The 17,902-nt window shown below is 36.2% G+C and overlaps 3 protein-coding genes across 3 annotated transcripts; 2 read left to right on the top strand and 1 right to left on the bottom strand.

Moving 5' to 3' along the window:
* Nucleotides 1-1,239: 1,239 nt before the first annotated feature.
* LOC140016579 (uncharacterized) lies at nucleotides 1,240-3,706 on the top strand. Its single transcript, XM_072070144.1, has 4 exons — nucleotides 1,240-2,298; nucleotides 2,389-2,440; nucleotides 2,483-3,489; nucleotides 3,575-3,706. Exons 1-4 carry the CDS (start codon nucleotides 1,240-1,242, stop codon nucleotides 3,704-3,706), a joined length of 2,250 nt encoding a protein of 749 aa, XP_071926245.1.
* A 3,042-nt stretch (nucleotides 3,707-6,748) lies between these two features.
* LOC113717021 (sec-independent protein translocase protein TATC, chloroplastic-like) lies at nucleotides 6,749-11,711 on the top strand. Its single transcript, XM_027241654.2, has 4 exons — nucleotides 6,749-7,142; nucleotides 9,639-9,946; nucleotides 10,724-11,014; nucleotides 11,389-11,711. The coding sequence occupies exons 1-4, from the start codon at nucleotides 6,869-6,871 to the stop codon at nucleotides 11,596-11,598; spliced, it is 1,083 nt and encodes a 360-aa protein (XP_027097455.1). The 5' UTR covers nucleotides 6,749-6,868; the 3' UTR covers nucleotides 11,599-11,711.
* Nucleotides 11,712-12,124: 413 nt separating this feature from the next.
* Nucleotides 12,125-15,688, bottom strand: LOC113717020 (uncharacterized). The gene is made up of 4 exons (XM_027241653.2): nucleotides 15,540-15,688; nucleotides 15,346-15,439; nucleotides 14,499-14,708; nucleotides 12,125-13,235 (listed from the first exon to the last, which is right to left on the bottom strand). The coding sequence occupies exons 1-4, from the start codon at nucleotides 15,615-15,617 to the stop codon at nucleotides 12,520-12,522; spliced, it is 1,098 nt and encodes a 365-aa protein (XP_027097454.1). The 5' UTR covers nucleotides 15,618-15,688; the 3' UTR covers nucleotides 12,125-12,519.
* Between the last annotated feature and the right edge of the window lie 2,214 nt (nucleotides 15,689-17,902).

The following is a 17,902-nucleotide window of genomic DNA, read 5'->3' as shown; positions in this document are numbered from 1 at the left end:
AAATGGGACTTCACAAAGGGTTACGGTAAGTTTTTTTTTTTACCAATGTGGTTAAAAATTGTTGACGAATCTTGCTTAGAACTGTATTTTATGTTAATTAATTGAAGATTGTTCATTATTTTACTTAGTTTTGCTGTGGTCCCCAATTTTTATTTAGTTTTGCTGTGGTCCCTATTTTTATTATGAAAGGCTCCACCTTTCTGTAATGGTCCAAAGTAATTGTCGTTTTAATGGCTGACAGGGGCCAATGAGATGCATTTTTCTATTCGTATACACTTTGGAGGTGAACTTAGAGATACAGGAAATAGAGACTATGTAGGGGGTTCGGTTGACATAGTCGATGGTTGTAATCTAGAAAAATGGTCTCTGTGTAAGTTGGACGAAGTAGCTAATAAACTTGGATTTGAGCCTTATACAGTGGGTTACTACTACCTGATTCCTGGTAGGAATATGGCAGATGGATTAGTGTATGTGTTGCAAGAGGATGATGCTGCTGAATTGGCTAAATTAGGGAGTATGTATGGGTTAGTTGATGTGTTCTTCATTCATCGAAGAACATATAATTTGCCTCATTTTGCTGTTGATGAAGAAGGAAGAAGGCATGATAGTAACAGAAATAATGAAGAATCTGTACATGTGGCCACACCAGAGAATGTTCAAGAAGAATCTGTACATGTGGCCACACCAACACCAGCTACTGATGGTGGTTTTCAAGACTTTAACATGGATGGAGGAACTCCTTCACGTACTAGTAAGAGGATGAAACAGATTGCGAAGAAGAGAACTTCACCTGCAAAAAGATTGAAAATGCAGCAGAGGAGAAAGGATGTTGGCCATCAACATGTTACTGCACAGAGTGGTGTTAGTGGCAGGAGTGGATCATACCAAAGTGCATCTCATGCTGCTGAACATGAGAGTGGAGGAACTACAAAAAGTCATACTGTTGATGATGAAACTCCTGATGCTGCTGAATATGAGACTACTGAGGCTGTAGAAACTGATGTAGGTGAACATGCAACTGATGGAGCTACAGAAATTGATGGTAATGAAAATGAAAGACATGGCAGTAGCATACAAGGAAGAAGAGCATGAACTAAGTCAAGGAAGACATCAAATAGAAAGGCTGAAGGTAAAAAGTCATTCAAAAAAAATAAGGAGCAGATCATAAAAGATATTGTCTCAAGTGATCCCGAGAGTTTGTATGATAGCGAATATGTTATAAGTGATGAGGAAGAGCTAATGAAATCTATTAGTGAAATACCTCCAGATTGGGCTAATGTTGCTAAACAGTTCAAGACAGCAAAAAAAGGTAAAGAAAAGGTACAAGAAACTGCTGTTAATGAAGAAGATAATGAGTGCAGCATGGAGGAGTCAGATAATTCATCACATGATGGGCTGCACAGCAATGAGAGTTCTGAAGATGAAGGAGGGAGTAATGATGTGGACAAAAAGAAGTTTAGAGTATTCAATCCTGCAACAGAGATGGATGACCCAAAGTTTGAACTTGGGTTGTTATTTAAGTGTAAGACTGACTTTATCAATGCTGCAAAATCACATGGAGTGAAGTATGGAAGAAAAATCAGGTTTAAGAAAAATGATTCAAACAGATGCAAAGCTATATGTAGAGGCAAGAGATGCATGTGGAACATATATTGCTCAGTTAGGAGTGATAAAGTGACATTCCAAATCAAAAGCATGCTGCTGACTCACACTTGTGGTAGGACAACCTATCATGGCCTGGCCAGTGTGACATATTTGGCCAACAAGTATTTGGAGGACATTAGGCTGAACCCAAATTTTAATGTAGGTGATTTTATGATAAAGGTCTACAAGGACTTGGGAGTTAGTATCACACCTAATGTGGGGTATAAGGTAAGGGCAAAAGCTAAAGGGATGATACATGGTGATGTCATGTCCCAATACAGCAAACTTTGGAGCTACTGTGAAGAACTTCAAAAGGCAAATCCTGACTCTAATGTGTTCATGACTACAACTGAGAATAATGAAGGTGATGATGAGTTTCAGAGATTCTATGTGTGTCTAGATGGTTGTAAAAGAGGGTTCTTGCAGGGTTGTAGATATGTTGTAGGTCTTGATGGATGTCACTTAAGAGGCTGTCACAAGGGAGTTCTTCTCACAGCCGTTGGTATTGATCCAAATGATCAACTATTTCCGATAGTACATGCTCTAGTTGAGACTGAAAATAAGAACTCTTGGAAATGGTTTGTAGAAGAGCTAAAGGGTGACCTTGAAATTATTGATGAAAGCATTTGGACATTTATAACCGACAAGCAAAAGGTAATATATAACTAATTTTATCTTCAATTGTTGTTATGATAATACTTAGTGACAGTAATATATGTTTGATTTTTTATTTCATTTATACAGGGGCTAATTCAAGCTATTCAAGAGGTACTGCCAGGGGCTGAGCATCGCATGTGTGTACGGCACATGTATAATAATTTCAAAAAATAACATCCAGACCTAGCTCTCAAGGAAAGGATATGGGTTGCAGCACGAGCTTCTTATAGGGACAGATTTGCTGGATTGATGGAGTCACTAAAAGAGGTTGATGAAGGTGCTTACAATTGGTTGGTAAGTCATACTTATCCAAAGGAGTGGACAAGATCACATTTTAGAACAAGTGTAAAATGTGATATTTTGTTGAATAATCTGTGCGAAAGTTTTAACTCCACAATCCTTGATGCTAGGCAGAAACCAATTCTTGACATGTTGGAGACCATTAGATTTTACTTAATGGTTAGGATAGAAAAAAAGAGAGAATGGATAAAGAAATACACTGGGGAGATATGTCCTAAAATTCTGAAAAAGTTGGAGAAAAATAAGCTTGCTGCAAATGACTGCATTCCTAGCCACTCCAAGGACTGGAAATTTGAAGTTAGGTGCATGTATGGTGATAGGTATACTGTGGACCTTATTAGTAGATGTTATAGTTGTAGAAAGTGGGATCTTAATGGCATTCCTTGTGCACATGCCATTGCTGCAATTTGTGACACTGGAGAGGAACCCGAGAAGTTTGTACATAATTGCTACTCCAAAGAAGCTTACATGAGGGCATATGAACCCATGATAAGTCCAATGAATGCTGAGCACATGTGGAAAAATTCTGACATGCCGCCCGTGCTATCTCCTGAGAACATAAAACTTCCTGGTAGACCACGAAAGGCTAGACGAAGGGAGCCAGATGAACCAGCATCAGGTAAAAAGCAAAATAAGCAGCAGCAAAAGCTGTCTAGAACTGGGCAGATGGTGTATAAGTGTCGAAAATGTAACAAGACTGGCCACAATAGTAGGAAGTGTCCAAGCCAGACACAAAATGCCTCTGCTGAGACTGATTCACATGGATTTGTTACACCTACACCTCCAGTTCCTACGTCAAATACTCAGATGTCTGAGGATCTCATGGCAGATGCACCATTGGGAAGTCAACAATCTACATCAAACCATTCTACTCCTGCAAATACTCCAGTGAGTATCATAAACATCATTTGCTTGTCAAATACTCATATTTTACCTTTATGTTATCTAACAAGCCTTCGTTAAAATTGTCAAGATGGAGAATATTGGGAAGTACAAGTGCTCTATCTGCCACCAATATGGTCACACCAAAGGCAGGTGCACTTCCACTGTTGCAGAGCTTTCTCGAGGGCAGGCACATGAATCTTCAAAGATCAGTGAAAAGTAAAAGAAAAATTGAAGTGCTGGTGGCTTGTTTAAGCATCTTTTGGTGGCTTTAGTTTCAACTTTTATGTTGTATTTTGCTTTTGGGATATTATAGTTCATGTATTACGACTTGAGCTGAGACTTTAGCACTGCTGTAAAGAGCATCTTGGCTGTTAGTTTTTGCTATAAATATTTTGCTGTTAGTTTTTGGCACTTCTGTAAAAAGCATCTTGGCTTCTCATCTTTTGTGGAACTGAGTTTGGCCAAGTTTCTTTTCCCTCTATTAAGTATTTTGGACAGGTATAATTATGTTCTTGGCTAGTCTAAAGCAAGTAAATTTTCATTAACAATATCTTGTAGGTTTTGAATTTTCAGTTTCTGGAATTTTATATTTGTTCCTGTGAAATTGTTAGTCATGAGCAACAAGTTACTAAAGAAATCTCTGAACAGAGTTATACACAGAATTACATTTGCAATGCGCAGTAGTAAATGGAGCAAAAGGCACCTTAATTATCGAAGGGATTGATTCTCAGTCTTAACGACAAATTTTCAGTTTTTTTACATCCATTCTTATCAATTGTTGATGTTTAAATTTGAGTGTATCTGCAGCTTATTGTCTTCAAATTCAATGTTAAGAGACATGGTCATTCATCATCTTCACTTTTACATTAGCAAATTTCCCTTTTCGACAATCAATTGACCAAAAAGCAGCTTTGCATTCATAATTGTTAATGGTACAAACATGAGCCTTTCCTATTACACAATAATTGCCAAAAGTGCTGCTGTTACTATTACACAACCATTAACAAAAGTGCAGCAGGTACAACAAAGCCTCCTCATATTTTGGATGCTGCTACATGCTCTCAGATTCACATCCTCCGATAAACCCAGACAGAATTAAAACAACATGTTAGACCCACCAATAACTATCTTCCAATTTTTGTTTAATTCCAACTTATTAACAACAGCAAAGTGCACATCCAAGAGGCAACCAAAGCAGCCCAAAGCAATTTCTCTCTTCGGATTCTCTGTTCTTGATCAGCTTGTAGTCGGTTGATTGATCTTAATAGGCCAGGTATTATTGACACAGATCTACTACACATTGGCGGGTCACACCACTTGAAGTAGCCACAAGCCCGAGTTACCTAAAATGCACGAAGAACATCAGATATCAAGACCAAATTTTAACCCCACATCCCAAACCCAAACTGACCTGAAATTTCAAGAAAATTTACTCCATAATTTGGACAACCATAGAATCTTCTCCCCGGATTTGCAGGCTTCCAAGAAGTCACAATGATGGGTTCCTTTCCACAAAGACATCGCTCGTTTGGATCCATTTTACTCTTCAAAGGTCAGCTTCTTCTTCCCAATTTCTTGCTACTGTATTTTCCCTCTTCAATTTCTAAGGATTAGTGAGGTGATTAGATGAAGGAAAGATGGCTTCTTTCAACCGGTAATGAAATGTGTTTTCCGGTTTTGCCCCTAAAAAAATGACCACTTGAGGGGGGCGTGCTATTTTTAGTCGGAGAAATGAGCAAAAACGAGCAATAGGACCACATTGGCTCATAATTTAAATGTGAAGGATCATTTTGGCTGATTTTATATGTTATGGACTAAAAAAGTGTTTTTGGAAAATGTTAGGGACCAATTTGACAAATTTCCCTTACTAATTCTTCCTGACATACGCAGGGGAAAGGAACTACTACTAACCAAAAGAAAAGTCAAAAGCTCAAAGCTATACTACAAGACGAAAAAACTAAAGAAGACCCGAGGATAGTGCTCTCCTCCTGCAATCTTAATTCCTATTCTAATTGCTACTCCTCCTGTGCGGCGTCCGCCGCACCAGAGAAAAAGAAGACTCTGAGGTTTGCTTTCTTTTCCCTTTTTCTAGTTGCTGTCTTCGAACAAAATTACCAAAATGGTCATGCATCTCCTTGTTCCAAGAATGCCCTTGATTGCCTGCTATTTGAACTCTTTCCCGATGATCGTCAAATTGGCCTTGATTGTGACATTTTTATTCTACTCCTTGAAATAAATGTAAATTACGAAAAGTGAGTAGAATCTAATAATTAATTCACATTGGGTTAAGTAATAGGGGAAATTAATTATAAAATAAATGATAAAATTACAACCTATCAGCAACTTAAAAGATAAAATAAAAATAAAAAGCCAAATGGTGTCTATAGAACTTTCATCCACGTTTTTATTATTAAATAGAAGAGAATTAAAGGTATAAAGAAAATTTTAAATCAATCATTTTTTTTGTTTGGCTAAATGGTATAGTAATGGTGTGTGTTTGATGGATATCTAGTGTACATTCATTAGTCATTAAGATGGATTTGAATCTCAAAAAAATTAAATTAAATTAAATTGAGAAAATATAGAGAGTGAATGTGATTTTATACCTTCTTTGAGTTAGGCTGCTATCCATTGATTGGAGATGATTTTCTCTCTTTTACACCTAAATAAATATAATTATAGTATTATTTTTAAAAATCAAAACTATCCACATTATATTTCTCATGTTGTTTAAAGTATACACAAAAATTGAAATTAAATTGATTAAATTTTACCGTTGGCTCAAACTTTACAACTTTCTCATAATTTTAACCCATTTTGCACCGACAAAATATTTTGTACAAATTGAATTACAAAAACATTTATAGATGAACTTGATTTTTGAGTATATTGATCTACTTGTGGAAATAAAATTATTGACACAAAAAGATCATTGTGAAATATTTTAATTGTATAAATATAAAAAATAATTAGATAATGAAAAGATGATTGTCCAACTAAAGCATGCTATTTTCATTTAAATTCGAGATAAAGTTGAGAGGGTCACAAATTAAGTCTCAGGTCCATGTCACATTTAAGCTTTGCTATTTTCATTTGAATCCGAATTTCTTATTCACGTTGATTTTTACATTCACAATTTCTGCCCCCAGGAACCAAAAAATAATAATAATACAAATAAAAGGACAGAACAAGACAAAAAAGCGCACATCAGAAAAATCCTAGTGTATTTCTCTAGGGTGCGCCACGATCTAAATATCCTTCCCGAGCCTCATGAACACCAAGCATCCACATTTCCACCCACCCAAACAAAATTTCCAATTTTTTCCTTGAAAACCCACAAGCCATTTTGGATCCAGAAGAGAAATCTGGAATCAATTTAAAAATGGGGAGCACAAGTGCAAGTGCTGCTCTCATCCATAATCTTCACCTCAACAGCTCAAATTACTTCAGATGTTTAAATTATTCAAATAAAATATCAAGAACTTCTTTGCTTGTTACTAACCAAAGAAGAGCATCCAAGTTGAAATTTTTCAGTAGAAAAGAGTGCAAGAAATTCAGCAGAGTTGTTTGCTGTGCTGTTGAAGAAGATGTCACTGAAAAGCAACAAGAAGAAGAATTCAAGAGTGCTGTTGGTTCTGCTGTTGAAGAAAAGCCTGGTAAAACTATGCCCAATAAAGTTCTGTTTTTGCATAATTCGATGAAATTGTTAATTGCATTAAGTTTTCTGCTCTGTTCGAGGAAATAATTGATTTTTTTCATTGTTATTAATTGCTTAAAGGGGTCATTGATGGTGGTGAGTGTTATATCTTGCTAATGTAATATCATTGTTTAATTTAAATTTTGGTTTTTTCGGTTTAGCTAAGTCGTGTGGTGACTCTTAGTTTTACTTCTTTTGCAGAAAGAATTTAGCTTTAACCTGTGATACTCTGCTTTAGCTTTATGGAATTAAGTTTGTTAATATGTGTTATAAATTTGATTTTAGTTTATAATATCGGTGTAGATTGAATGAGAAATAAAACATCAGGGTCAATGCTGAATTTTTGTGACTATAGTGGTTATATTAATGCTAGAAAAAGATGAGCTACAGTGCATTTTGGGAAGGAACATCAGGAACTGCATTTGCAGCTGATCCTACCTATTATGAGAAATTCATTCTTCCACCCCTGTTCTATGTGTGGTTCTTCCTTATTTTACATTTGAGTACTTTTTGCTATATCTATGAAGAACCAAAACGTTCATTATCCACCCCTGTCTTACTTGTGGTTCTCTGATTAAATTTAGGTTTTTTTTGGCTGTTACTAATTGCGTTGTGCCCATGAAGCTAACTGCTAGCTGATTTGATAGGCAGGCCTTTTCTTACACTCGCACATGCTTGATTTGAGTTCCTCATCAATTTATAGAATCATCTATTTTGGCTGATAAAATTTATGGCTACTTGAAGAGGGCATGGATCATAAATTAGCTATTTCTTGTTGGTAGCAATTAGAAGAGAAGATCCTAGGGATGTTTTCAAATTTCAGTAATATTTGGTGCAAATTTAGAGGTCATGAGACCAGACCTCTTGCTTCATTGAAGGGGCTATGCATGCCACCAGTCCTATGCCTTCCCCTGAGTTTAATGTTGGAAAGAGAGAATAACAGTAATGTTAGGAGATAACACTAGTTAGGAATCTTTTCACCTTTTCTCCAACAAGAATGCTCATTTTTCCATCAATTGAGTTGACATCTTGCCTCTCTATGACAAAAGGCTATTGAATGTCAATTAGAGTTAACATTTAGTGGAATGTGGGTAATGCCTAAGCCCACAGGTTATTTGTTGATTCCAAATTATATAGGGACTACCAACCAGTAAAATATGGTAATAAACAAGATTCCCTTGGTTCTTTAGTCAACCGATTGCTGAAGATTTTATTTACACCTGACAGTCTGAGATTTGACCTTCAAATTTAAGCAAGTTTCTACACTGAGTCCAGCTGCCAAGTGATAGCTAAAGTAAAAGAAAAGATCTCAGTCTTTTCACTGGAGGGAGAACCCAAAAAAATTGCTAAACTAGCGGTGCACTCAACCCATGAGGAAAGAAAAAACCGTAGCTGGCCATGGAAACTACACTGATTTCTATAATCCTACAAATCGTACCTGTAAAAGTGCAATAGGAAGAGAAATAGAATTGATTCCTGTATTGCTATAATATTATATCTTTACCATGTAAAATTAGTGTTTTGCCTTTACCCTTGGTTTGCTTGAAAATTTTGATATCTGATTGCTTGTCTTTTATATTTTGTTTTATGGTGGAATCCCTTGCTTCCTCAATGGTTTTGATTTGTTAGTCCTTGGTCCTGCAAGTATCTTTTATAGCTGTAAAAACATTTTAGTCCCACCAAAATGAAGCAGGAAGAGGACAGTTGTATATTGTTTGCTGGCCCTTTGAAAACTCTGAATCAATAAAAAGGAAAATCTTAGGCTTCTTCCCTCTTGAATTTTAGAGTGGGCAGTAGCTTTGTACTGATCTTGGTGCTGCATGTGTTCTGCAGGACAAGTCAATCTCTCCTTCACTCAAAATGTAAAACTATAACGATAACATGATCACATTAATTCAATAAAAGTAAAATTTGGCTACACCTTGTTGGTTAAGTGTGTATTGCTTCTTTTTGTCATTTTGATTTATTGCTTATTTAGTTGTTATCAGTAGCGTTCAACCTAATATGTTCAATGGATCATTATACACGATATGAAACACATTCTTGGGATGACTTTCTTCGAGTTTGAACTGTTGGTTTTGGCTATCTAGCTGTCAAAAACCTTTCAAGCAAATACATACAGTTCTATTCAGTCCATATCAAAATTCCATTTTGTTTTGCTTTTGTGTCTATATCTTTATTCATCTTGGCTGCTGTGACTCCCAAGGGAATTTACTTTTGCCATAATGCACTTTAGTTTTTTGGAAGGTGGTAAGAAATTCTATTGTCGAATTTTTCCATTTTACATGGAGACTTGGTTTAAATTGTTGTTTCTGTTTTCTGTTTTTCTTACTTTAAAATTTTCTATTTTCAATTTCTACATTTTTTTCCTACATTAGGGGTTTGATCAACTATACTTTAAAGTGGAAATTTACCTTTTAAGGATTGGGTTCTAAAATTGTTTATAAAATTGTAGATGTTGCTAGTGGCTCAGGAGAAAATTTATTTCAGAATGACGAAGCTGGTGATGAAGGAAGTGCTCTTTACAATTTTCTTTATCCAAGTAAAGAACTCCTCCCAGATGATAAAGAAATGAGCATATTTGATCATTTGGAGGAACTGCGTGGGAGAATATTTGTGTCAGTATCCGCGGTAGGAGCTGCTATCTTAGGATGTTTTGCTTATTCAAAGGAACTCATAATGCTTCTTGAAGCTCCTGTTAGATCACAGGGTGTTCGGTTTCTACAATTAGGTCCTGGCGAATTCTTCTTCACTACATTAAAGGTTGGAATATTATGTTACTTCTGTATATTTTACTCATTCTCATTATCATGTTTCACTTCTTGTAACTAAGTGTCATATCAGTTATAAGGTCTAAACATGTTTAATTTGGTGACTGATTTACTCAATTGCTTGCCAAGATGCTTGGATCAAATATATTTTTAGTTTCCTAGGATATTTTATTTGCCACAAAAAAAAAAAAGGAGTTGCTGTAAAAAAGAACATTGATTGGCTGTGTCCATATTTGCCTACACGTTGAATCAATTGTGGAATTCTTTTCTTCTTATCATGCTAAGGAAATTCTGTACAATTTCTCATGGACAGTGCATACATGAATTTGGTAATTGATAAAATGATATGATGGGCAGCTTTTTGTGTGTCCTTTTTTATACAGATCGAGTTCTTCTGTTTAAACATCTTAATTTATCTCCGCACAAATTCTTCCCTGATGCAATGTGACAGTGTGTGTTATTCTGGAATATCCAATATTCCGACTTCAAAAGTGGTCTAGGTCCTATATTTTATTATGTGAGGTCATGCATATTGGAACCCATGAAAAGGGCTTATTTGGATGGGAAGCTATCAGCTGTATTTGTTTGACTTTGCATAAATATTCTTTTCTTCTGCTGTTGAGATTTTTTTTTTCAATTGGTTCACTACTAGTTTCAAAGATCATGGCTTGTTTACTTCGAATTTCCTGGAATTCGGCATTTGTGGCCTTTTGACATGCGGGATCATAAATCATGTATTCAAGAAATAACTGCTTTGTCTGTGGTGTAGGTATCAGGGTATTGTGGCATTCTCTTAGGAAGCCCTGTAATTCTCTATGAGATCATTGCCTTCATTCTTCCAGGCCTAACACGGGCTGAAAGAAGATTTCTAGGCCCAATTGTCCTTGGATCCTCAGTTCTATTCTATTCTGGCATTGCCTTCTCCTACTTCGTTCTCACTCCAGCTGCTTTGAATTTCTTTATTAATTATGCTGAAGGAGTCGTAGAATCACTATGGTCTATTGATCAGTACTTTGAATTTGTGCTTGTGCTCATGTTCAGCACGGGGTTGTCATTCCAGGTAAAATTGTCTTCTCAGTTACTATTCTTTTATGTATGAGATTTTCTGGATCCAAGTGTGAATGCAGTAGTTTCATTATTTTTGTGGATCCAAATTTTGGGGAACAAAGTATCCGTCTGTATCTTACTTTGGTACCAGTTTCTCCATGTTTGCTATTCCAATTTTGCTTGTTTTGTGTACTGTCATATGATTTTGTCTGCTATCACCCTCTATTACATCTATGTTGATGTTTAGAATCTGGAGTTCTATTGTTGGATTGTTAGAGACTTCTTATTGCTATATTGAATCCTCATCGCAAAGCAAACTAAGTGCTGTTAAAGTGAAATTGGATCTATTTTCAGCTAGTTGATTTGTTTCCATTTTCTTTTTCTCAGGTTCCAGTTATACAACTGTTGCTGGGACAGGTTGGTTTAGTATCAGGAGATCAAATGCTGTCAATCTGGAGATACGTCGTGGTAGGAGCTGTAGTTGCAGCTGCTGTACTAACACCTTCTACAGATCCACTAACTCAACTACTTCTGGCCGGCCCCCTTCTGGGCCTTTATCTGGGTGGTGCATGGATGGTAAAGCTTACAGGGAAATAACTTAAACCTCAGGCAGTAATGGATAAGTTCCATATGCTCCAGCAAATACTACCAGATCTTAAAGCTCATAATCACAGCCTTCATGTTGTGCATCACTAGATATGTACTGCAAATTCTGTTTTGTCTGGGTAGGGATACATGTCATAGAGTTGCTTTCTAATGTCTATTATGTGAGTTAAGGTGATGATTACACCCCAAAAAGAAAAAAATGGAAGCTTAAATCTTTGCTTTTCTTGTAGAAGATTCTTATGGTAGATGTTCATATGGAGTCTATTTTAAGTGTTTTGATCCCGATGTAAATGACATATTGTAGCTTCAAAACTTGGCCTGGACGATGGTAGTGCAAATTGGATCCTGGATGAACAAAACTCAATAATGAAATGTTTTATACTTTATATTTCTGTTCTGGTTTGATTTCAATTTTACGTTTTCAGTTCCTCTTTCCTTGTTGAGAAATGAACCTCTTTTCCTTCCCAATTACGATGCTAATGCAAAGCCCCCGGAACCCCCGCCTCCCCTCTCCTGCTGAGGAAAGTGTTCTTGCAATCTTCATCAAGAGTGATTCTGTTACAATGCTAAAAAGACCCTCATACACCAAAATACAGGAAGCATGAATGTGGCCTGCATGTACAACCTCCAATTTTTGTGAACCTCAGTCTGCTGCTAGACAAATTCAAGCTCATTCGTCTAATGGTCTATGACAAAAATAAAAGAAGAGAAAAGAGAGAGATCATCTTCCTCGCATTGCTTGCATAATAGCTCCTCTTCTTTATCCCTCTTGAAACAGTCGTTTGGTCCAAGTTCACAACTTTCGTTTATGTACAGCATCAGTGCCCAGAGAAGATTTCCAGTGAATATGCAGATAGAAGTTCATTAACCCTGGGTGTGAGTCTCAACCAACAGGCTTGTAGCAAGGCATGACTAGCTATTAACAACGAGGTTCTCCATTTTAGGAACTAACAAATCATTTGCATTAGAGCATCCCAATTCAGATTCTAGCTGTCTTATCAGGCTCTTCAAATTTGTGCACGCTTGAACAAAATCTTCTGAAGAGCCTTTAATACGTTCCAACTCTATTTGAATTTCACCAACAGCTGCAGAAATTTTTTCCAATGCAGCCTTCATCACAAGGATTTCCTGTGGGGGGTAGAGACAAGCTCCAAGCTCGTCAACCTGAGATCCAATAGCTTGGCTTAGCTTCAATAGTCTTTCCAGAGAATCTGTGGAATTAGAAAAAGCTCCTTGGTTTTCCTGCCTGAGCAAGCCTATGATGGCACGAATAAGTTTGTTTACAACAGCTAGTGTCTCAGAAACAACAACAGTAGACAACTGAGCAATCTTCATTTCTTCAGGTGAAAGGTCATTGCCCAAATCATCCACATCTGAATCATCGCTCTCAGGTTTGCTTTCTGCTTCCTCAGAAGCCTTATCCTTGAATTCCTCTTCCAGATCGGAGGAAGCTGCCTTCAGTTCCTTCATTTCGCGAAGAACATCCTTGATTGAGACAGTGACCTGAGTCATTGCTCGCCCTATTGCAGTGACATTTGTTGAAGGCGTCTTCTTAAGAGCAGAACAAGATTCCCAGACTGTGCCTACCAACTGCGGAATTGATAGATTTTGGGTTTTACTGCTAGAACCTGCATATATCAGTTGGAAGAGAAGTACATTAATCCAAAGAAACCAAACTCTCAGGACAAACAGGGAGGCACATAAGCGTCGCAGGATAATGACTTGAGGCAACTTATAGAACAATGGATGACAGAGAATTTGGTAAAATTAAATTAGAGGTGACAAGATACATTGGAATTTTGAGACAATAGAAAAGTTAAATCCTCAAAAGCGTGGGAGAGCTTACTGGCTACAAATGTTTGAAAAAGGCAACAATTTTGTACAATGGTTTTATTTCCCATTCTACACCGCTGCCACACCATTAAGGCAGGTAAGAAGAGGTATTTTATATACAATTCTACCCATAATTTAGATTTATATTCTTGCAATGGCTAGACATCTATCACCTACATATCATGATATTTTATACGTAGTTAATGAATTAAAGTTCCAGCAACTTATAATCAAAAGATACAAAATTCTCAAGAGCATAATTACATGAAATTTAAAAAACATTTAGACATTCTCTACTGATGTAATATGCTTTCAAGTATCAAAGTAGAGACTTCAGTCGCCAATTTGGTTAGAACTTTTCCTTTTTCTCTTGAAGCAATTTACTTAAGCAGCATGGCCCAATGTGCCAATTAACTTCAGGCACCCAACTACGGAGGCCCGAAATAAACAGGCAAGACATTCTTAGCAGTAACCTTGAAATCATCGGCCCCATAATACATAAATTTTCACTCTTAGCAAACTATACAAAAGCCCCAAAAATCAAGAAAAATACTGCTCCGGAATATTCTTTTCAATACCTACAATAGTCATGCCTAAATTCGTTTCATTAGTGGAATGGACATTTAATAGGCTTTGCTTTTGTTTCTGTCCCTTTAACACTTGATCAGTTGGTTGGCTCTTTTGGTCGGTTACTTTATGAATCTCAAGATTCTCGACTAAATGTCAAAAAGAGAATCCCAAGGTTCACGAATTTAGCGTGCATTTAATGTTCACATGATGATGGATTTGTTATAATAATTTTCATGTAACTTTCTCAAGAAAAGAAGGCGAAATTTGTTTAACGCAATGAAATATAGATTTCAAACACAACATAAATCCGTTAGATTTTATAGATACTGGTATAACATCAATAAAGACAATGATAAAAACAACATTAACAACCAAAAACTAACTTATGGAAAGTGAAAGTCATGCTCTCAACCGATACATGTTAAGAGCACTCGCAACAGAAAAGAAAGTAAGTATGAAGCGAAAAATGAATAAGAGAAGAAGTATACCATATGAAGAGACTGACTCTTTCATTAGCACGAAACTACAGTCAACGACTTGCTTTACTGATGCATGAATACAGGAAGCAAGGGTCGGCCCTGCTCCCACAGTACTTCCATGGGAGAGAAGAAGGAGACCCTGAAGGATATTAAAGTATGCAGCCATGTTTTCCTCCAGGGCTTTCACTTCCACTTTTTCTCCATTCCAAAGCATTCCAACTACATTTCAAACCAAGAAAACTTAAGCTCAATACATTCTGCAGTACTTCAATGGAAAAAACTATGTTATTTGACAAAATAGTGCAAAAAAAATTAAAAAATAAAAATAAAAACCAAAGAAAACCCACCAAGAATTTGCATTACGAAATCCTCTGAATTCATTCAATAATGGTAAATAATTTGGCTTTTGAACCCTTCTAAAGAAATTGATGATAAACAGTAATCTTTATATGGAAAAAAATTTTCTTTTTCTTTCTTCTCGCTGTCTTTTTCCATTTCTCTCTGTATCTCTTGCAAACATCGAATTGGTTATTTACTCATTTAGCCATTTATGGCTTCATTTTGCCAAAATTTCATCACCAAGGACCAACAGCTATAAACCAATCAAAAGTGAATGCTAAGTAGGCACAATTCGAGTACCAAAAAGTTGCAGACTACATCCCTTTATTTTGCATTTCTGCCATTTATTCATCAACAGAAAAAAGATTCATTCATTTACTCCCAGTTCTCAGAACTCAAAACAGCAAATTTCCATCCATTTTTGAGTTTTGTGCATGAATCCATTTAAGTAAAAATTCGAGCTTTCAATTGCAGCAAGAAAAAAAGAGGGATGAAAGATTAAGCAACAGAAGGAGACCCATAGTGGCTTGTTTGGAAAGCTGTTCACCCATTTGAATAACCTCATTCCAGCTGACTTTTTCAGAAGATGAGGCTGCTGTTTGATCCAACACCTACAATTTTTTCATCCCATATTACCAGTAAATATATGCATAAAAAGATAAGCTTTTTTCCAATTCAAAGAAAACCCAGAAAAAAAAAGGTAAAGCAAACCTGAAGAGTTTCATGAACTGTGTTGAGGTATCCAATTAAAGCATGGTTTAATTGCTCTCTTTCTCCTTCACTTCCCATCTCCCTCTGTCCCTCACACAGTCACGTAGTGGCAAAGCAGAAAGAAAGTGGATTTTGGGCAGGGTTTTGAGTTGAGTTTTGTCTGTGGGCTTATAAAAGAATCACACACTAAAACGAGGTCGTATTATGCTGTTGGCTAATTGGTTCAGGAATTCCAATAAGATTTCTAATTTAGGAAATTATAGCTATAAGTATTAATGTATTACTCCCTCCGTCCCACTTTGATAGTCCTGTATTTCTTTTTCATCTGTTTCAAATTGCAGTCCACTGTTCAATTGAAGAATGTAATTGTATTTTAATTTTCCTAAAATACCCTTATTCAATGTAAGTAGTACTATAAACCTACCCCATTTAATGAGAGTTAATTTTTTTTTACCATCAATTCAAGTTCCCATAAAATTGTACCATATTTAATGTGAGGGTATTTTAGAAAAATAGCAATCTAAATTTACTTTTCCAACAAAGTTAACTACTTTTTCTTAAACTGTGTGAAAAAGAAATAGGACTATCAAAGTGGGACGGAGGGAGTAATAAATTAAATTTTCAAAATGAATTTTGTCTTAATATCATAAAAAAACCAAATAAAATTTGCAATTGGCCCTAGTTCCAAAGATCGAATTATGTGGAACTCAACAAAGCTTTTAGTATTGTAGGAGAGAATATTAATTTGGATGCCACAGTGAATTCATGTCATCATTAAGGCAAGGTCGTTCATGTGTGAACTCTAAAGGAGCTAAGTATAAGGGGTCTCAAAGGTTAAATTTTGTCCGGTTCAAATCAGTTCGAGCATAATTTTTGTAGTTTCCTTTCCTTTGTTATAAATTCGTGTAATTTTGATGTAATTGACAAATTCAAATGTACATTAATATCATATGAGTTCACATCAAAATAAATTGATTTCAACTTAATAGAATTCAACTTGCGAGACTCCTGATCCCGGACTTATTATTTTTTTTTTTAATCCAAAAAAGATGGATGTACTTTTGTATCCTTGCTGATTTGCTTGATCATTTTAGTCTTGAACTGGTCTCCAATCCCAAGAAAATTTTTCTGCAATGGAAGCTGGATTTCACTCTGGAAGAAAATTGTAGACAAACAGGAAATGGCAGAGCCAATGTGGTAATATTCCTTGCCAACTTCTCACTCACTAAAAGTCTCAGTCTGAGCCTTTCAAAAAGGAGAGAACAATAACAGAAGAATGAATCCTAGCCTCCTAGGTGATAACAGTCCTTAGCTCCAGCTTCATGCATCCATCAAAGGCACAACAGGATTACACTAACTTGCTGCAAATGAAGGAAATAGTCCATATTTCAGTTGAAAATTTGGTGTTATCCTGTGATTTCTTCAAGCACTGAGCAGTAAGTTGTTCAAATCCCATCATCCGTACGCTCTTGTCACCACATTACTGCATCTTCAGCTGAAAACATTTTCCGGAGCCACCACCTCTCTCGTGTCTTTCTTGCCTGCATGTTAAACGAAACAATTGAAAGCTTTGTGGTGGTTGAAGAGAATCAAAACATTGCCAGATTTAAATTTGGAAGATGGAAGTATGGAAAAAGTCAGATAACAGACATCTGTTTCCCAATTTGTGCAGATTTTTGCTACGGCTTTCGACCAGTAAAGCTCTGCAGAACAGCACCGGATAGGATTCCAATCCACTGATCCAAAGACCTCTCCCTCTTAACTTTACCACAAAAGCTAAAGTTTTCTTTCTTTTCTTTTCTAGGATTACATTGCTTTTCTTTATAAGATTACGTACATAACCCACAATTGTATGATCAGTACAAGTAACTACAAATTGATTCAAAATATCATTAGCACCTATATTTGGTGAGATAATAGTAACATAAAATAGACTTACAACTTAGCAAGACTTGAAGCCAAGTTATGGGGGTAATAACCTTGACCCTGACCAATGGACCAAATATTCATTAGCATGAATGCTTCTTTGCTTAGGAGTTGGTTCAGAATTTGCGATTTATTTTCACGATCTCGCTATCATTAAAAAATATTCACTTTTTAAAATAATTGTCACAAAAACCAAACAAAAATTGGAATTGGCCGGTCAAGAGTTCTGCTTCCAAAGATTTATTGATTGGAACCAAAGGAAGCACTTAATTTATGGATTATCGTGTGACAAAGTTGAGAACTTTGTTATAAGAAAACGTTAATTTGGATGCCACTGTTACTCCTTTGTTGTTCATAATGCTGGTAGACGAAAGGTGGCTCATTTGTCTGAAGAAGCCAATGCACCTTTTACCGAACCAATAAGGTAAAATGAGGCA

Source organism: Coffea arabica, chromosome 11c (genome assembly GCF_036785885.1).
Source record: "Coffea arabica cultivar ET-39 chromosome 11c, Coffea Arabica ET-39 HiFi, whole genome shotgun sequence".
Taxonomy (NCBI): domain Eukaryota; kingdom Viridiplantae; phylum Streptophyta; class Magnoliopsida; order Gentianales; family Rubiaceae; genus Coffea; species Coffea arabica.
Note: the sequence above shows the minus strand (reverse complement) of the source record. Positions and strands in the feature narration are given on the sequence as shown.